Here is a 19,719-nt window from a genome sequence, read left to right as displayed (position 1 = left end):
TTCAAGCGATTCTCCTGCCTCAGCCTCCCGAGTAGCTGGGATTACAGGCGTGCACCACCATACCTAGCTAATTTTTGTCTTTTTAGTAGAGACGGGGTTTCACCATTTTGCCCAGGTTGATCTCGAACTCCTGGCCTCAAGTGATCCACCCGCCTCAGCCACCCAAAGTGCTGGAATTACAGGTGTGAGCCACTGTGCCCGGCCTTGGTTTACTAATTTTAGATGCTGCCTGTTAACTCCTGATGATGACAAATGAGGGAATTTATGTATTTAAGCTTCTTTCCATTTCTTCTCTCTTATCCTCCTTCCAATGGTGGTAACGACATAGTTTAATATAGTCTGACTCTATTCTGTCCGTATAATTCCCACCGCTGTTTGGTCTTAGGACTAGTTTCAGATTTAAAGGGGTTCTCTGTTTAGGACCTGTTCTTTTATTTCACACACCTTCTCTGTTTCTGGATTCTTACTTTGATTATGATTTTATTTCATCATCATGGAACAATTTTATGTTTTTTGAAAAAGAGACCAAAGGTCTAGGTGAAAATGGTAATTGCCTAGATATAAAATTCTTACCTCACACATCATTTTCTTTAATTCTCTGTAGATGTTAAACCACAATTTTCTGATTTTTAATGGGTTCATGAAGACATCTGGGGCCAGTCTGAATTTATTCCCTATTTCAGTGGCTTTACTCTATTTCACTCTTTTTATTATTATTACTGTTGTTGTTATTACAGTATTATTATTGTCCAGGTGCCAAAAAGGGTTGTTTTTTATTCTCAAAGCTCAGTAATGTATCAAGTATGTCTCAGTGTGTTGATCTTTCTGGGGCAATGTTTAATATGGCATGTCATTTAAACTAAAGATTCAGATCATCCTTTAGTTCAAAGTAATTTCCCCATTGAACATTCTCTCTCTCTCTTTTTTTTTTTTCCTTTCCTTTTCCTTTTCCTTTTCTGTTCTCTTGTTCCTGATCATGTATATCTGGGATCTCTCTAATCACCTTTTTTGTTCTTCCCCATTTGATTTTAGATGATTTTCTCAGGCTTGTCTTCCAAATCACTGACGGCAAGGCTACAAACATATTCCACATACCACAACCAACTCTACAAGATGTGTGCGAATGTCAGAGGAAATCAGTTTCAGCAATGTCTTCATCTGTGTCTTACTACTTCTAACAGGACTTTTATTTCTGCAGTTCTTTTATTTGTCTTTACTTTTCTTCTTGAGCTCTTCCAGCCTGATTTCCATCCCCTTTGTGATAGTATATTTTTGAACATCTTGTGTCTTGTCTTTGAGATTTTTCTCAAAAAGCCCATATTCTCTTTCATTTCTTTGAGGCTGTAGAAAAATTTCTGTATGAAACGTTCTTTAATGTGCTGGAGGAGCAGTTCTTGATCATATATGTAATTCCCATCTGCCTTTTTTCTGTTTTTGTTTCTTGTCTTTATCATTCCTCCCCCTGCCCCCTTATTTTCAATCAACTCTGTCTACACCAAGGTCTCACTGGCATTCTCTCTGGTATTGGCCTTCTTTGAATGAGGCAGATCTACTGGACCTATCATTTGCTTAAAAGCAGTGGGGAGGGCAAAGGGAGTGAGATAGGGCAGGTGGCCAACCAACTGGAATATTTGCTCCCAAGCACCTTGTCACCAACCACTGCTCTGCCCCAGAGAGACACATTAGAGTTGGGGCTAGGGTTAGGGTTAGGGTTAGGGTTAGGGTTAGGGTTAGGCCATCCTCCATTCTGAGGCTCACAGATAGGCAGAAGGCCACTACAGCTAAAAACGAAGCAATTCGTAGTCTGTCTCTTGACTGGTTGGGGCCTAGATTCTTTGCTCAGCAGTCATAATGCTTTCCCTCCTTTCCTCCCTCTTTACTTCCCCTACAGACTGTTCCTCTGGATTAGGTGCTGGGTCATAGCCTAGAAAGATGGTGTCTCTGTGTGGCTCCTCCTTCAGTTCTGCCTCCCTAGAGATCTCAGCTCAACAATGGTCTCTATAGGGAAGTTCCCTGATTCCCTCCTGGCCCACCTCATGCTCTAGGCCTCAAGCAAAGAAGTTGGAGTTGGGCATTTCAGGACTGTGTTCTTTACCTTTTGAGAAATCTGAACCTTGCTAAAGATACAGAGAAACATGTAATGGTTCTGTAGCTCCTCCCACTGAAAGAAGCTTCCTACTCTTTAAGTCGGTGATCTGTCATCCCTTTGTAGTTCTACAAAAGATGAAGCTAATACCCTATTTTTATATTGTTTTTGCTGGGTTTCTGGCAGGGGAATAAATTATAAATCCCTTCACACTCTCATCTTTTACCATAATTCCCTTAGATTGATTCTCATTTCCTTTCAGAAGTACTCCATCCTGGAAGATCATTAAGCTGTTGGGTATTGTGAGTGCTAAATGGCTTTGTAGATTTTGCTGCTGGGTCTTATAGTGGAGCCGTGAACTGCAATCTCACTCTAAAGCTTACCCTTTCTACTGAAATTTAAAATCGTCTTTTCTCATGGGAGCTAAACAAGGGGCCACGAATGCTCTGTGGCTGGGATATTTGTCCCCCTCTTCCTCAACTTTCATGTATTTCTGCAATGCTACGCTGGTCACAGTAGGGACTAAAAAGCATTTACCAAAAGGGACTCAATCAAAACACAACTACATAAATATCCTGTTAGAAGGCAGCTCTCAAATTTAGCAGGTTTTGAGGGGTGAAGATGCTTTCATTAAATTTTGGATGTCCGTGGACTGGCAAAGCTATTGAAAAGACATCTGCCCAAGGGATAAGCAACCTCCTGAAGGCCTGCATTTCAAGTCAGTATCCTCAAGCACAAAAAGGAAGGGAGAAGAAGGGAGCAACAGGGCCAGGACTGAGAGGGGAAGAGGGTAGAAGGAAGAAATGCAAGAAGACAAAGGCAAAAGAATGAAGCAGAGTCACCAGGGGTGGCTGGGAGCCCACAGGAGCCTCAGCACCCTAGACTGTGTGATGCTAACATGTAATTTATTTATTTATTTATTTATTTGTTTATTTGACAGAGTCTTGCTCTGTTGCCCAGGCTGGAGTGAGTGCTCACTGCAACCTCTGCCTCCTGGGTTCAAGTGATTCTCGTGCCTCGGCCTCCCAAATGCATGGGACTACAGGCGAGCACCACCACATCCGGCTAATTTTTTTATTTTTTGTAGAGATAGGGTTTCTCCATGTTGGCCAGGCTGGTCTCAAACTCCTGGCCTCAAGTGATCTGCCCATCTTGGCCTCCCAAAGTGCTGGGATTACAGGCATGAGCCACTGCGCCTGACTGCTAACTTGTAATTTCTAAATGCTAACTAAATGTGTTATTAGAACAAACGGTCCAGGACTTATTTTTCCCAGTGTTTCTCCCATCTCCCCTACACTTATACCAACCACCTGGCTCTGGCCCTGGCAGGATTTTAATCATAAAAATGCCCCAGAGCCAGGCATGGGCTTCTTCCTGAGGTATCTGGAGCTGCTAAGGGCCAAGGACACAGCAATCTCATCACAGCAATCACATTCAACTTCAATAAGTGATAGAGTGGCTGGGAGCGCTGCTGTGCTGAGAAACAGCAACAGGTACAGAGTCCGAGTGTGGGGATATCCGCTTGGAGCTTCAGGGGTCACTCTTGGAAGCTCTGATTTACTAGCGCAGGCAGTGGATCGGGGACTTACATTTCTTGTTTTTTTGGTTTTTTATTGTTTGTTTGTTTTGTTTTTTTTGAGACGGAGTCTTGCTCTGTCACCCAGGCTGGAGTTCAGTGGCGCGATCTCAGCTCACTGCAATGTCTGCCTCCCGGGTTCAAGCGATTCTCCTGCCTCAGCCCCCCAGGTAGCTGGGAGTACAGGTGCCCGCCACCACACCTGGCTAATTTTTTGTATTTTTAGTAGATAGGGAGTTTCACCATGTTAGCCAGGATGGTCTCGATCTCCTGACTTCATGACATGCCTGCCTCGGCCTCCCAAAGTGCTGGGATTATAGGCGTGAGCCGCCATGCCTGGCCCGGGGACTCACATTTCTAAAAAGCTCCCCAGACTGTTTGTATGCCTACTAATGTTGGAGAACCACCGGTCTGGGAGGTCTTTAAGCCCTAATAATACATGACTCATGGCTCTTAAATCATGTTCAGCTACTATATGGGAAGGCAGGGCAACAAATATGGCAGATACTCAGCCGAAAGCTGCCAGCTGCTTCCTGGATGTTGAGGGTCAATGTTTTTTTTTAAATAAATAAATAATTAATAACCTAATTGTTTTTAGAGACGGGGTCTCACTCTGTCACGCAGGCCAGAGTGCAGTGCCACCTCCTTAACTTGCTGCAGCCTCAAGTTCCTGGGCTCAAGTGATCCTCCAGCCTCAGCCTCCCATGTGGCTGGGACCACAGGCACACACCGCCATGCCCGGCTAATTTTTTTTATTTTTTGTATAGACGGGATCTCGCTATGTTGCCCTGGCTGGTCTTGAACTCCTGGCCTCAAGCAATCTTCCCACCTCAGCCTCCCAAATCACTGGGATTACAGGCATGAGCCACTGCACCTGGCCAAGGGTCACTGTTAAAAGCTAACAGAACACTCCTCTGTCATCCCTAGAAGGGGCCATGTGGAGCCCTACAATCACCAACAGTAGACTGAGTTCACATTTGAATAGCCCCAGATTCTACACGCCTCATCTCCAATTCTCAATTGCTAATGCCAGGTATAATCTATGAAATTCCTCAGGCTGCTTTCACATAACCTCTCTTTAGGCTGTGAGTCAGGTTGAGAGAGAAGCAGAAGGTGGGGCCACGTTCCCAGGCACTTCCCGAGAACACCCGAAGCCCATCTTCTGTGTGTGTGAAAGCTGGGGCTTGGCTGCCCCGAACAGAACTAATGTTTTTAATCCCAGTGTCCACATGTCAGACTATTTAAATGTCTGGCCCAAACACAAGTAAAAACAAAATACAACAGAGCCCCGTTCATGTACTCGGCACATGTGTCGGGAGGGAAGATGAACCTTAATGATATGGAGCTTGGGTAAGAGGTTGCAGTCAGCCAGCGTCAGCTCGTCCCCATCCAGAAACTTCCTTCCAGAAACAGTGACATCCTCGGTGCTGTAGGCATCTACTTCATCAGGCAGAGGGCTATTTAAGTAATTATCCAGCTTCCTCAGGGCCTTCAGCAGGTTCTTTTCATAAACTAAAACAGAAGGGCAAGAAATCACAAAGAGAGGTTTGCAAGTACATGTCACTTTTCACCAGCTGTGATGGAGTTTGCTTCCCTTCCTCGCTGAGACGTGGCCAGCCAGCAATGGGTGCTGGGAAGGCAGGAGGTGGATGTAGAATATATGAATACAGGGCTCACTCTTCCCTGGAAAATCACACTGCTGTCTACACAATATTGCTACTTCTAGAAGTCATTTATTTATTCAAAAATACTTATGGAAAGCCTGTGGGGAGACGTGGACTGGCAGAAACATTATTGAACACGATTCCCATGGTGTGTCCGGAACACCTGGGTGATGACTATTTTCCCTAAAAATGTTGTTTTCTGGGTTCCCAGCCTCAAAAGAAGCATTCCATCTCTTGAAGCCCATGTGCAGATTCAAAGTCGGAGGCACTTTTTCTGTAGCTCCAGACTCACTTCTCTATCCACTGGGAAATAGATGGGAATACCCCAGGAGCGTATGAGCCGCCATGCTGAGGCTCGAGTCTGTTGGAACACAAAACAGGAGGATGGGAGGTACTCACTCTCATTTGCATCCTTCTTCGTGTTTTTTATAAACGCCGAGAATTTGGCAAACACGTCGTTTCCTGCGGAATTAGATTCGGGATGTTGGGTCCCCAGCTTGGGATACCTTGAAAAGTTCAAAATTGGAGAATCACAGACAAGCAATGTTTTAGTTAAGATAATACTATACAATGGAGAAAAACAGCTTTCTTTGGGTATAAAAATGAAAAGCTTTCCTTCAACGTTTTCGTGACCCTTTTCCTCTCAAAGGTTGGGAAGTAACACCATCTAGGAGAATGGCACTGGATGGAGAGGTTTGGATTGCTGTTGTTTCCTGGCAGTGGCCAGTCCTGGGACACAGGACCCCACCTGGCCTTGCTGGTCTCAGGTGCCTCCCTAGTAAAACGAAGGGGATGGAGTAGAAATAGCTCCCCCGAGGTCCAAAAATCCATGATACTTCTTCGTAACACATACTCCATAGCTTCCAGCAGGGTGTCTAGGATACAGCCAACCACCCACCCTGGACCTGTCTCCTCCCACTTCCTGCCATCAAACCCTGATTGCCAAGCTGCAGGTGCAGCACAATGAAACCCAGGCCCCCGAATTCTAATCTGGTTACACCAGGGGTATGATTAAGGAAGTGAGCACCGTGGGCTGCAGAAAACCACACACACACATTACCCAGAGCTTTAGAATTGACTACTAGTGGGGGAACGTGACAATCAAGTTACGAACACTGGTTTTCTGAGGCCTACCTCGGGGGAGCTAATTTCTCCTCTAAGAACTCCTCGATCTTATTCACATCCGTCTTGACTTCACCATCAAAAGTCATAAAAGGAGGGTTTGTTCCGGGAGCCAGGTTCTGCAGGTCTGTGGGTTTCCTAGGTGGGAGGAAACAGCAGTGTTTATGGGCCACCGTGAGAATCTGGACTCATTTCCAGGGCTTAGCTGTGTCCTCACCAGTTTAAGAGAAGCAACTCTTGAGAACTGCAAAGTAGACGGTGGGTTTACGAAAATGTCTTGCTGGCGATGAAAGTAAAGGCATTCGTTAACAAATGATGGGCTTGTTGATGTGCCCCTTTGTGAATATGGAGCACAAAGGGGCACATCAACAAACGGAGGTGAAAAAGTTAACTCTCCCCAGTGTTATCAGCCAGGGATGGTACTCAGACAGGCTTGGGAGAGTCACAGCTGACCAGCAACTGGGGGAGCAGGTTCTTCACAGCACCCCCAACTCCTACTCCTTCCTGCCTCCAGCCCAGCCGACCCTGTCATGACTGCTTGGCCCACACGTGGGCTTCAGTTCAGACTCTGACTGAGGATGGACGTGCCTATGCAGCACCGTGGGCCTCAGGTCTGTGTGTGTGTGTGTGTGTGTGTGTGTGTGTGTGTGTGTGCAGGGAACTGGGTAAGGCAGACGCCTTGTCTTACCTCTTCAGGTCCACTGTGGTCACGTTAAATATAACGCCTTTCAGCCAGAGAATCATAAAGAGGCGCTGAGAAAACGGGCAATTTCCGATACTCTCACCATCATAACCAGCCTACAAGTGGAGAAGGAGATTTCTATCTGAGACAGTCTCACAATTACAAATGCCGACACCACAACATGCACATGCAGAATCATTGCAGGTTGATAAGAATGGTCAGGTTGCTGTGAATATCCTCCTGAGGCCATTTTACCAGCCTCAACGTGGAGTTGGCGGTGGATGTAGGGGATGGGGGAGAGAACACCACACACACACACACACACACACACACACACACACACATATGCACATGCACATGTATGCACTGCACTGAGCATTTTCTTTCTTCCTTCCCCACCACCTCACCACTGCCTGCCACACTGGGCCTCTGAGCAGCAGCTCACAGATGGAAGGAGCAGCAATGGGAACTCCCTTTATCACCAAAGGTGAAAAAGAAAGACACGCCCTTTCCCTCCCTCTATCTCTCGATCCTCTTCAAGGATCAAATATTCTTAGCAGCTTTGGTATAATAGCTAAAACCTGGAAACAACCCAGATACTATCAAGAGTAGAATGCATGTGTCAGTTTAGTATTTCCATGCCTTGAGATACTACACCACAATGGAAAAGAATTAGCTATTATACAAGTAACAGTGTGGGTGCATCTCACACACACAATGTTGAGAGAAAGACACCAGACTCAAAGCATCCTGCATGATTCAGGGTAGGTAGAGGGCAAACTTGTCTATGATGGTGGAAGTCAGAACAGCAGATGTCCCTGGAAAATACTATTGTCTCGGAAGGACAAAAGGAAGGCTTCTGGGTGGTGGCAATGATGTTCTATGTCTTGATCTGCATGGTGGCTACACGAGTGTATTTGAGTGATAAAAGTCTTAAGGTTTGGGTACTTTACTGAATATAAGTGATATGGTTTGTATATTTGTCCCAGCTCTAATCTCATGTCGAATTGTAATCCCCAGGATTGGAGGCAGGGCCTGGTGGGAGGTGACTGGGTCAGGGGGTGGATTTCTCATGAACGGTTTAGCACCATCCCCTTGCTGCTGCCCTTTCGATAGTGAATGAGTTCTTGCAAGATTGACAAGATTGAGCTGTTGAAAAGTATGTGGCATTTCCCTCTCTCTTGCTCCTGCTCTGGCCATGTGACATGCCTGCTCCCCCTTTGCCCTCCTCCATGACTGTGAGCTTTGTGAGGCTGCCCCAGAAGCTGAGCAGATGCCAGCACCATGCTTCCTATAAAGCCTGCAGCATTTGAGCCAACTTAGCCTCTTTTCGTTATAAATTACCCACTCTCAGGTATTTCTTTATAGCAATGCGAGAACAGCCTAACGCAATAAGTTTTACCTAAATACAAAAGAAAAGAATGTTAAAATAGTAATTTAAAAAATATACAGAGTTCGATTCAGTGGGTCCTGCTGCATGGGGCCCAGGAATGTGAATTTTTAACATGTTCCTCCAAAGTGATATAATGCCAGTGGTCAGAAAGCATGCTGTGAGAAGTTCAGCCTTAGTCCAATCTTGGGCAAGAGATAAGGCTGGTGCCATCAGCATTATTGTCAATGTGTAAGACAAAATGATGTGAACCCCCAATTGGATGATCCATTGATAAGAAGACTTGCAGGACTTTCCAGGTGATAAATACAGCTCCATAAACGCAGAGTTACTAGGTGACCTTACTGCATATGAAGGGGCACCAATAGACCCAGATTGCGGAATTCAGAGTCTGGGCCTGTGCGTCACATCCTCTCCCACTCTCCCCTCCCCAAGCCAGCATTAATTTCCTCTCTGCCTATTAGAGAAGAGGGTCTGAGAATCTCCCCAGGTGTCTTGAAGTTGCCGGGAGCCTGAAGGGTGGAAGGTGGACAGTTATGACACATACATCCAAGTGGTCACAACAACTCCCTGCAGATGGGCCCTGAAAAGCATCCCCTCGTCCACCTGAGGCTGTTCCTCACCTTGGGGTCCCACCACCCTATGGCCATTTCGAAGGCCACTCCCATCGCCTCCTCACTCCCTGTTCTGGAGCAAGGGGAAGGGCAGAGCTGAGTTAGAGAAAACTCCCAGTGGCTGATGACCTGGGAACCCTCTTAAACAGTGGAACTTTCTTAACTACTGCAGGTTTGAGCACAGTCAAGCCAAGCAAAAGCGGAGCGGGGAGAAGAAAGTGCAAGGACACATGTTTTGGCCAGTCCCGACTTGCTCTGCAGCTTGTAAACCTCTTGTTTTTATAGTAGTTACACAAAGCACAGCAAAGTCTAAAATAGGTTCTGCAAAGTGGGGCAACTGTGTTCATTTTTCCTCCCGTCTCTCTAACCTTTGGAATCCTCTTATAACTCACTGTGTACGTGGCAAATCTCTCCTGAGTGTGTGCGTCCCATTCCAGCGAGGGGCATCTTGTTCAAGCGCCCCTCGACAAAGCTCTGCCTCTGCAATGGACCCTTCTTGCAGTGGCCTCTTTCCACCGTGGCATCTGCACAATAATTACATTGCACGGGGCTCTCCGCCTGCTCGGTCTCTGGTCTCAAACTCAAGTTAGTGATTTCCCTTGAAATTGTTTTTCTTGCTGTTTCCTGAACCCTGGCAGCTACTTCTTTAGGGGGAATAAAGCCGGTAGGAGCAATAAATTTTTCAAAAAATAAAAACTGCCTTAGTCATCCAACTCAGTAAAAACTTAAACTTCTTAACAGGCCGCTTCTCGGATCTGCCACTAGGACGGAACATCTGGCCAGAAAAAGGATGGGACAATATCTGTTTGGCCACAGCTTAAGACACAGAAGAAAGTTGCAATTATACATTTCCCCCTTTGTGGCCTTCAAACCAAACTGTGTCCCGACCCAGCATGGCTAGTGAACCAAAGGCTGTTAGGCATTTTAGAATTAGCCAGCAGTGGTGACTGCCAATAAAACAGAATTTACATATCCAGTGTTGCCTCATCGCAAATTGCTCTAAAAAATTCCTTTCTGTCTCAGTCTGTTGTAAATGAGAGGGTTACGGGAACATGGTGGGAGTGACTGGGATGCCTTGCTGCCTAATTTTATTACTTTAATGTGCTTCAGTGCCTGGATGTGCCAGCAAAAATAAAGGCAAAGATACACCATCTCCATTGCCCATTATTGAGCAATAATGGGAGAGGATGGCCTGGGTCATATTCATTAGCCAGACAAGATGATGGGATAAAGACTTATATTCCGAGGGAATAACTGACACTGTCGCCATAATTGGGACATTTTATCATACACAGTTTTCATTTTCCCCCAGTGCTGATAATTCTCTCAGGCTAAGTGCACTCTGGGCTAAAATTTCTCAGCAGGATTCTCAGCTTATGAAGGAAATTTTTGTACATATACATTTCTGATCAAATCAAAGTAAGCAGTTTGAGAATGTAGAGTGTCTTTTGTTTCCAGCGAAGACTTAGGTGCTTGGATAACCCAGAACTGTATGTTTGCCTTTCAAATTCAACTTTGTTGAGTTCCTCCAAAGGTAATTCTCGAAAGAAAGAAACGGTGCCTCCAATGCCTCTGATGTCACATTCTGAAAAACTCTGTTGGCCCGGGATACCAGCTTCAGCATCTGAGAACTTGGGGATTCTGCTGGGTCCTGGCCTTGCGAACCTCCCTGTCTCAGGGCTCCCCACCAAGGTCCGAGTTGTGCAGGTCCAAATGGCACCACAAGGTCACCAGTTCCTCTTCACCACACGCCCTCCCTAAATTACAGGCTCTCCTGCCGGCTCCTTTCATACTTACTCTTCCCAAATTTAGACAAAAGGCCTTTTTCTTAATTCCTTCTTTTTGTTCAGGCAAACAGCCTCTCCAGTGGTCTGGAGTTACATGTACAGGGCACCACCCACACAGCCACCTTCCACTAGACAGCTCCCTGCCGCACCGCTGCCTTCAAAGGACCAAACACCTGGCATCCCAGCGCAGACCTGATGGGGCGATGACTCCCCAAGACATTCGTGGCTGCTCCTCAACACCCCACACTCTCCTTCTCACCAGAGCAGGCCACCCCCTACCACCTTCTTGATTCTACTATCTTTCTAGAAAATTCTGTGTGGGCTTACATGGTAAACACGTTCCATCAAGTAAGCACTTTTCTCTACTCTGCCCAAATATAATGAAAAACAATTTGGAGGTGGTGGAGAGAAGATAAAGAGGCCACAAAGCGGTAATATTTTAATTGGTTATTTTCTGATAACTGGCTTTCAACCAAGGAGGCAGGACATGCATCCTGTGTGCAGGGAAGGATGCCAGTCCCTGCAGAAAACCAGGAGAAAGATGTGGCGTCTGGTGGAGGGATCTGGGAGCAAGCAGCTGATTTGGATCCATCGCAGGATGTGGAGAGTGAGTGAGTGAGTGAGTGAGTGAGTGATAATGGGCCACTCCGTTCCAGCGTGCCAGGGGGACTTCAGGCTGAATAAAAACAGTAGGTGACCAGAGGAAGCCAGAGTCAGAGACAGAGTGAGGTGTGGGAAGCCAGAGAGTCGTCCTCAGAGGGGAACAAAGGGGCCAGAAGACCCAGCCAGGGCTCTCTCTGCTGGCAGCTAAACTGAACTGATGAAAAGCCAGAGAGAAAGAGTTAAGGCAGATCAGACAGGAGGTGACTCCCTCCTCCCAGTCCCACCCACACACTTCCCTGAATCCCTTCCCGGCCCTTTGCTGGATGCCCAGTGGCCTCACACGCTTTGGACACTGGCAGTCAAACATGCACTTCGTGGCCAAGCAGGAAGATCTTGGCCTTCAAGCCACACAGCCAGCCTTCCCCACCTCCCCTGTGCCTGCCCTGCCCATGGAGGCTGGGTGTCAGTCCTCGAAGCACAGGAAATTTCACTGCATGTACAACTGACGCTAGGGGGTTGATGTACGGGGTTGATGAACACCCCTCGTGGAATGTGTGAGTTGTAAACTCAACCCAGGAGGGCCTGAGGGATATTACTGTCAGCATCTGGCATGTGGAATGGTGGGTGCTTGTGAAAGAGACACGCGGGAGCCCTGGCTGCTCGCCACGTCCCCAGCCTGCGCCCCCACGCCCCTGCATGGAGGGCTGACATTTGGATCAAGACAGGACCCAGAAATTGTCCCATCCCCTGCAGACGGTCCTGGGACACGGGCAGGGTTCAGCCCTGTTGGGTCTTCTATTGCTTCCATGAGGAAAAGGTGGGGGAGCTGGGGTCTCTCTGCCCCTTTTTATGAGGGTTTCCGGAGTCAACAGCCCCCCATCTTCGGTCATCAGGGTGTTCCTAGTGCACAGGAAACACTCACAAAATGACAGAGGCCTGAATCCAGTGGCTCCCACGTGCCTGGGGCCAGGTCCCCCGTAGAAAGTACCTCACAGCTCCTCCCTGCTCATTCTTTCCTGGGCCAAAATCCACGAACTTTTTCCCTTCCAGAAGTTCACAAATTCTCACTACTAAGAGATCACCCACTGAGAGTCACATCTATGGGAGGAGGAGAAGAGGAGGTGGGAGAGAAAGTAAGAGGGCCTGAGTCACCCGCAGCAAGTCTGCCAGGCTGCCTTCTGTGCCCAGCCCCCAGTCTGATGGTTATAACTTAAAATGCAATATTTAAATTGATCTGAGACTTCTTGATTTTGAATAGTTCTGTAAATTAAAAAAAATTATGAGTCTCTCCATTTGCCTGATGCGTTGAAATTTCCCTTTTCAGGCAACATCAAGTTTCTCCAAGGGAACGTGGTGGACAGGAATGGGTGCTGGCCTTGGAGCCAGGGAGAGCTGTGTGAACCTTGGCCCCCTACTTACTAATTGTGTGGCCTCGGGCGATTCAGTTGTTCTCCCTGAGCCTCAGTTTCTCCCTTTTTAAAAAAAATAGGGATACATGCACCTACATCGTGCAAGATCTGTGTGTGATACACTGGAATCCCTGGGCACCCAATAAAGGTAGCTATTATTGTCATCATCATCATCAACATCATCATCATTACTCTTCCAAACCTGAACACACCAGAGCAGACAATTACGGAGTGCAGGGTGCCTTTTAACGAGCCTCAATTAGTGAGATTTTTATGCCAAACTGTGCAGTCCTTAAAGAACCACTGATTTTTTTTTCTCCTAAAAAGTAACACATCCTATACCTATTCCAAGTGAAAATTAAAAACTTAAGTCCCTTTCTAAATTGCAAAGCAAACAGATCTTCAGCCAGGAGACAAAAAGGCAAAAATCCCTGGCCAGGCATTCGTGTCTGGGAGCCAGACAAACCTCTTGTAAAAGGTCCAGAGAAGGGCGCACCTGGACGGCTGAGCACACCTTGACCCGTGGCGAAGGTGGCAGGCGTCCAGAGAACTGCTTCCTTTTCCAGAAATGACACCACAGTCCTCTGTAGCGGTGAAAAGGCTCACACCACAGTCCTCTGTAGTGGTGAAAAAGCTAAGGTCCTTTCTGACTTTTGGGGTTGGTGCTAAGAAAGCCTGAGCAGTGGGCGGCTGACTTTTTTCTACCACCCCCTCGAAGAGAGGGAATTCCATGGAATGGGAGGAGAACACAGCCACTCCCCATCACAGCTTGAAGTTCAACACCATGGGAATGCAGAAGCACATGAAGAAGGGTTATAATGATACAGGAGTTAGAAAGAAATTATTTAGGCAGATAGTGAGGTAAGGAAGTCCTCACTAAGGTTTCCCTTTTAATAAAAAGCAGCCTCCAAATCAGTTCTTTTATTCTTTTCTTTTTTTTTTTTTGAGACGGAGTCTCGCTCTGTCGCCCAGGCTGGAGTGCAGTGGCGCGATCTCGGCTCACTGCAAGCTCCGCCTCCCGGGTTCACGTCATTCTCCTGCCTCAGCCTCCCGAGTAGCTGGGACCACAGGCACCCGGCACCGCGCACTGCTAATTTTTTGTATTTTTAGTAGAGACGGGGTTTCACCGTGTTAGCCAGGATGGTCTCAATCTCCTGACCTCTTGATCCGCCCTCCTCGGCCAAATCATTTCTTTTCTAACAAAAAGCAGCCTATAAAATCGAGCTGCAAACATGGATAAGCAAGCTGGAAGCTTGCACGGGTGAATGCCGGCAGTTGTGACAATAGGAAAAGGCCACCTGGGGGCCAGGTATGTTCAACATGGCGGCTCCATCCTCCCTTTGCTTTATCAACCACGTGTACAGTAAAGGAACAGGCAAGGTGGCTCCAGCCAGCTTAAAAAAAGATTAGGATGGGGTGGTAGCCAGCTTCTTCCTGCACTATGTAAACATCATGCCCGGTCCTACCAATCTTTGGGCTCTATTTAAATCAAACACCACCTCCTCAAGCCAGTCTATAAAACCCCATGCACTTCACCACAGGAACAGAAGACCCACTGGGGCGCCCCTGTCTCTCTGCAGGAGGGAGAGCTCTTCTTTTTTCTCTTTATTTTGCCTATTAAACCTCCGTTCTTAACCTCACTTCATGTGTGTCTGTGTCCTTGACTTCCTTGGCATGAGGCAACGAACCTCTACCATTACCCTAGGCGAACGATGCTGCTTCAATAACAAGATGCAGGAGAAACAAACTAGCCCATTCCTTCACAGAACAGGAATTAAGGAGAATATCCTCCAAAAAGCAACAATTTCTAAGGTGACTTTAAAAACAGATAATAGGCCAGGTGTGGTGGCTCACACCTGTAATCTCAGCACTTCGGAGAGGCCGAGGTGGGCAGATTGCTTGAGCTCAAGAGTTCAAGACCACCCTGGGCAACATGGTGAAACCCTGTCTCTACCAAAAAGTAAATAAATAAATAAATAAATAAATAACTAGGTATGGTGGCATGCGCCTGTAGTCCCAGCTCCTTGTGAGGCTGAGGTGGGAGAATTGCTTGAGCCCAGGAGGTCGAAGCTACAGTGAGACGAAATTTCCCCACTGCACTCCAGCCTGGGTGTCAGAGGGAGACCCTGTCTCAAAAACAAAACAAAACAAAACATCACAGCTACCATTCACTGACTACCTACTCTGACTTCAGGTAAGGTTCTAAATCATTTGTGGATGTTGTTGAATTTAATCCTCTTAAAATCGTGTAAGACATGTCCTATTATTCCTCCCATTTTATAAACAAGGAAACTGAACTTCAGAGATGCTAAATAACCTGGCCAAAGATGCAAATAGACTTCAAAGAATAAAGTGCGCTCTCTCTCTCGCTCTTCTCTCCACTCAATGCCCCCACTGTCTTTCCTGGTGCTCAAGATGGAAACTGGACTCTTCCCTTCCCTTTACCTGATCATCAGTCTCTCACCCAGCACAGCGTTTCTGCTTTTGAAGCCGCTCTTGCCGGGTCTCAGAGCCTCGCGCCTGGGGGATCTCTCTGGATGGAATTCCTAACCCGTATCCTGGACAAGGTTAACCCTGATAAGATGCCATTTTCCTTAGGTCATTCTTCTGGAATGTTATTAAAATGCAAATTGGAATCACAGTGCTCCCAGGCAGTGTGACCACTGGCAAGTCACCTGACCTTCTAGTGTCTGTCTTTCTTCATGTACAATGAAAGCATAATAGTACCTACCTCTTAGTGCTGGATAAGAATTAAATGAGATGGTACACATACAATGCCTAGAACAATGCCTGACACAACACTTAGGAACCTTGGATAATCTGCTCTCCTTCCTTCCATCCTCCCTTCCGTCTGTCTTTCTCTTTCCTTCCTTGCTTCCTTCCTTCCTCTTTCCTTCCTTCCTCCCTTCTGTCTTTCTCTTTCCTTTCCTCCTTCCATCACTTTCCTTCTGTTCCCTCCCTCCCTCCCTTCCTTCTTCCCTCCTTCATTCCTTTTGTCTCTTTCCTTCCTTCCTTCTGTCCTTCCTTCCTTTAGCACCCAATTGGTTACTAATTGTTTCCTGTAGGTGACATTCCTTCAGAGCAGGACAGTGTCAGCCTCCCTACAGAACAAGTGCTAATGCCTCCTTGCGGCCTGGCCCATGTGAATTTTCTTCCCACTCCCCATGGAAGCACAGGGCCAAGACCATGGAAGGTACCCCATGAAAACTCACACCATGGAGCAAATGACCACTGTCCTCACAGGTCTATGAGACTGCTCATTACAGGCAGCTCCTACAGAGACAATGAAACCCTGTCCTCACAGGCCTATGAGTTTCCTCATCACACTGAGCTCCTATGGAGACAGTGAAACCGTGTCCTCATAGGCCTATGAGATTCCTCATCACAGGCAGCTCCTACAGAGATAGCAAAACCCTGTCCTCACAGGCCTTTGAGATTCCTCATCACAGTGAGCTCCTATACAGACAGCAAAACCCTGTCCTCACAGGCCTATGAGATTCCTCATCACAGGCAGCCAGAGACAGCGAAACCACTCCTCCTGAAGGAGAGCCTTAGCAGGCCCTGCAGTTCTCCTGGCCTCAACTATCCCCAAATGTCTCCCCAGCCTGCCTGTCAGGGGCTCCTTTACCCACCCACCCAAAATGACAATCACTGCGTGACCAACTCACCCTGGTTTGCCCAGGACTGTCCTGATTTTAAAACTGAAAATCCCACCATCTCCCCCCTAAATCCTGGGCAAGCTGGGATTATTGGTCACCCTATTGTCTGCCCAGATAAAAGCCTTATTTTTAGATGGGGAAATACCATTGTTGATGTTTTCTTCACCAAGAAGTAGGCCTTTGCTCCTCGCTAATGAAAACACCAGCATAGATGCATCCATCAGACTTGATGGTTAACACTTTGAATGCTGAGGAGGTGGGACCCATGATAGGGAAATAACAGCTGCTGAGAAGGGAAGGGAAGGGGAGAGGAGGGGAAGGGACGGGAGGGGAAGGGACCAGATAAACAGGGCTGAGGTCTGTCAGTGTTCAGGGAGGAGATGAGAATTTAAGACAAGCCTAACAAACTCCCCAAGTCTGTGGAAAACCAGCTAATACAGGGACGGCCTTTCCCCTCCCGGCTTTGGCCACCTTTGGAAAAGTCTGCTGCTTAGCTCAACTAGAGATGCACTTAAAAATCACTGGCATAGCACAGGTGGCAAACCTACCCCAGAATTGTGACAGACACTCCAGACCAAAGGGCACCACCCAAATGGGCCAGACACCAGGCCCTCCTCATTTCTGAATCTCTAAATCACTCTCAACAAAGGCTGCAATTTCTCTTTGATCCTCTGTACTGTCCCTGGATTAAAGAGAAAAGCAAGAATCTCTGTCCAAGTCCAATCAGGAGACCCTGCAGGCATCCCCAACCCATCAGCAGCTGGTGAGAAGTGAGTGCCCTGTGCACCTGAATGGGTGCCGCATCCTAGGAATTTAGAGATCAAAAGATCAGTATCGATTCATATATGCCACCTTGGAACTTAGCCCCCAATTCTCATTCTAAAAAGGAGATACATAATTACATGCATTTCTCAAAATAATACACCTGAGGCCTTAAGAAGATTGCAGATTCCAGTTCTGTCTTTTACAAATGTGATTATGAGCAAAATGGCTATGTTACAAAATAATAATGGTAATGATGAAAGTGATAATGATAGCAACTAACACATATGGAGCAGGTGCTCTGTACTACTCTTGGTTCTGAGCACTTGTATCAACTCAGATTTAATCCTAGCAACAACCCCATCAGGTGTAGGTACTACTACTACCTCCATTTAAGAAAACCAAGACACAGAGAGGTAGAGAAACTTGTCCAAGTTCACAAAGCAGGATTTGAACCCAGGCAGTCAGCTAGGATCCATTCTCTCATTCCCACCCTGGACAAATGGAGGGGACCCCAGGGCCAGCAGGGTCCTTCCTCAGAGTGATGGGAGTTGGCTTGTTTGTTTGTTTTACCCAGCTCTGCTCTGTAAGGTTTGGAATCCATGGTGATAAGAGAACACATATCAGAAGCAAGTGGAAAGTGCAAAGTACAAACAATGGTTAGGACAGAAAATGGAGCTGGGTTGAGGCTGTAAAACATGCATGCCCTGTGTGCTTGGGGCATTGGAGAGAAAACATTTGGCAGCCCTGGTGGACAACTTTCGTGGCCAGGTAGGCCAGGGATGGGGAGGTCTCTAGTCGTGTGTGCATATTCTGTCCACTCTGTAGGAAACCCTTGCTACAACTGCAGATGACAATGGGTTTGATGTTGCATTCCCCCACACCAACACCTAGAGTGCAAAATGTCCTTCTGCCTTATTAACAACAGGCCTCATCCTCCATTCCCATGCCCTTGGCCAACGTCATGGGGCAGACATCCACCTGCAGAAACCAGGAAGTCCTGCAAAGCCTGCACCTGGGCAAACAATTCCACCCTTTCTTCCAACAGGGCAGGCAGGGCCATGGATCTCCTTGGAAAATATCATTGAATCTGCTTTAATCCAGGCCATCATGGCCCCAGGTAGCACATTTCATGTTGTTTAGCCAAAAGAATTTGGGTCTGGAATTTTTTAAGGCAGGTAAAACCAATGTCTGCCTTGGCTATGAATAGCTTTCAATAAAAGCACCCAGAGAGCATAGCACACCAAGTAAGGCCACTTCCTAATGTAGGAAAGGGACTTTTCAGACTTGCTCTTCTCATTTCAGAGTCTGAGAAGACACTGGTTAGGGCCAATAGGGCAATCCCCAACACAGCCAAGCAAATAACCACAAACTGACTTTCCAAATAGGTCAACCCTTGACCACACTCTCTCTGGCCATGGCCTGGAATGACCACGACAGAATGTGAGAGAACAAGCTCTGGGGCATTTACTGGTGCAGTAGGAAGAATAATGGCCCCTCAAAGATGTCCACGTCCTAGTTCACAGCATCTGTGAATGCATTACCTTGCATGGCAAAAATGACTTTGCAAATGATATCAAGGTTATGGATTTTGAGACGGGGAGATTATCCTGGATTATTAGGCGAACCCAATCTCATCACATGAGCCCTTGAAAATGAGAACCTTTCCCAGCCGTGGTCAGGACAGGTTTGATTAGAGAAGAAGGGTCGGAGCAATGAAATATGGCTGGAGTAAAGATGGAGGATGGGGCCATGAGCCAAGACATGCAAGCAGCCTCTAGAAGCCGGGGAGGTGAGGACGTGGATTATCTCCTAGAGCCTCCAGAAAGAAATGCAGCCCTGCTAGTGCCTTGATTTTAGTTCAGTGAGACCCATGTCAAGTTTCTGATCAACAGAACTGTGAGTTAATAAATTGGAGTTATTCAAAGCCACCAAGCTTGTGGTGTAATTTGTTATGGCAATGATAGGAAACAAATACAGCTGAATTTCCACATGGGAATCCTCAACTTTTCCCCAGGACAGTTCAGCAGGTCAACTACTCATCAACATGCAGAGGGAGGAAACCCTGAAGCAGGTAGTACTTAGCCTATTTCAGAAACTTCCTGCATAGAGCCACTCTGCTCATTTTCCGAAGACTTGCATGATGGCCATGGATACCATGGAGAAAAAGTGAGAATCCCTGCACTGAACCTCTAACAACCAAGGTATATTAGTACATTCTCACATGGCTACAAAGAACTACCTGAGATGGGGTAATTTATAAAGAAAAGATGTTTAATTGGCTCATGGCTCTGCAGGCTGTACAGGAAGCATGGCTGGGGGAGGCCTCAGGAAACTTACAATCATGGCAGAAGGTGAAGGGGAA

The 19,719-nt window shown here is 46.9% G+C and overlaps 1 protein-coding gene across 1 annotated transcript in view; it reads right to left on the bottom strand.

Moving 5' to 3' along the window:
- The window catches only part of CLIC6 (chloride intracellular channel 6), a 48,685-nt gene that overhangs the window by 3,818 nt on the left and 25,148 nt on the right, over positions 1–19,719 (bottom strand). The window contains exons 2-5 of the mRNA XM_054468939.2: positions 7,137–7,246; positions 6,461–6,586; positions 5,726–5,832; positions 4,993–5,174 (exon numbers count right to left, since the gene is read on the bottom strand). Of these exons, the coding sequence (XP_054324914.2) occupies positions 4,993–5,174; positions 5,726–5,832; positions 6,461–6,586; positions 7,137–7,246 (525 nt within the window). The remainder of the gene's footprint in view (positions 1–4,992; positions 5,175–5,725; positions 5,833–6,460; positions 6,587–7,136; positions 7,247–19,719) is intronic.

Source organism: Pongo pygmaeus, chromosome 22 (genome assembly GCF_028885625.2).
Source record: "Pongo pygmaeus isolate AG05252 chromosome 22, NHGRI_mPonPyg2-v2.0_pri, whole genome shotgun sequence".
NCBI lineage: Eukaryota > Metazoa > Chordata > Mammalia > Primates > Hominidae > Pongo > Pongo pygmaeus.
The sequence above is the reverse complement of the archived record's forward strand: the minus strand, read 5'-3'. Positions and strand labels throughout refer to the sequence as shown.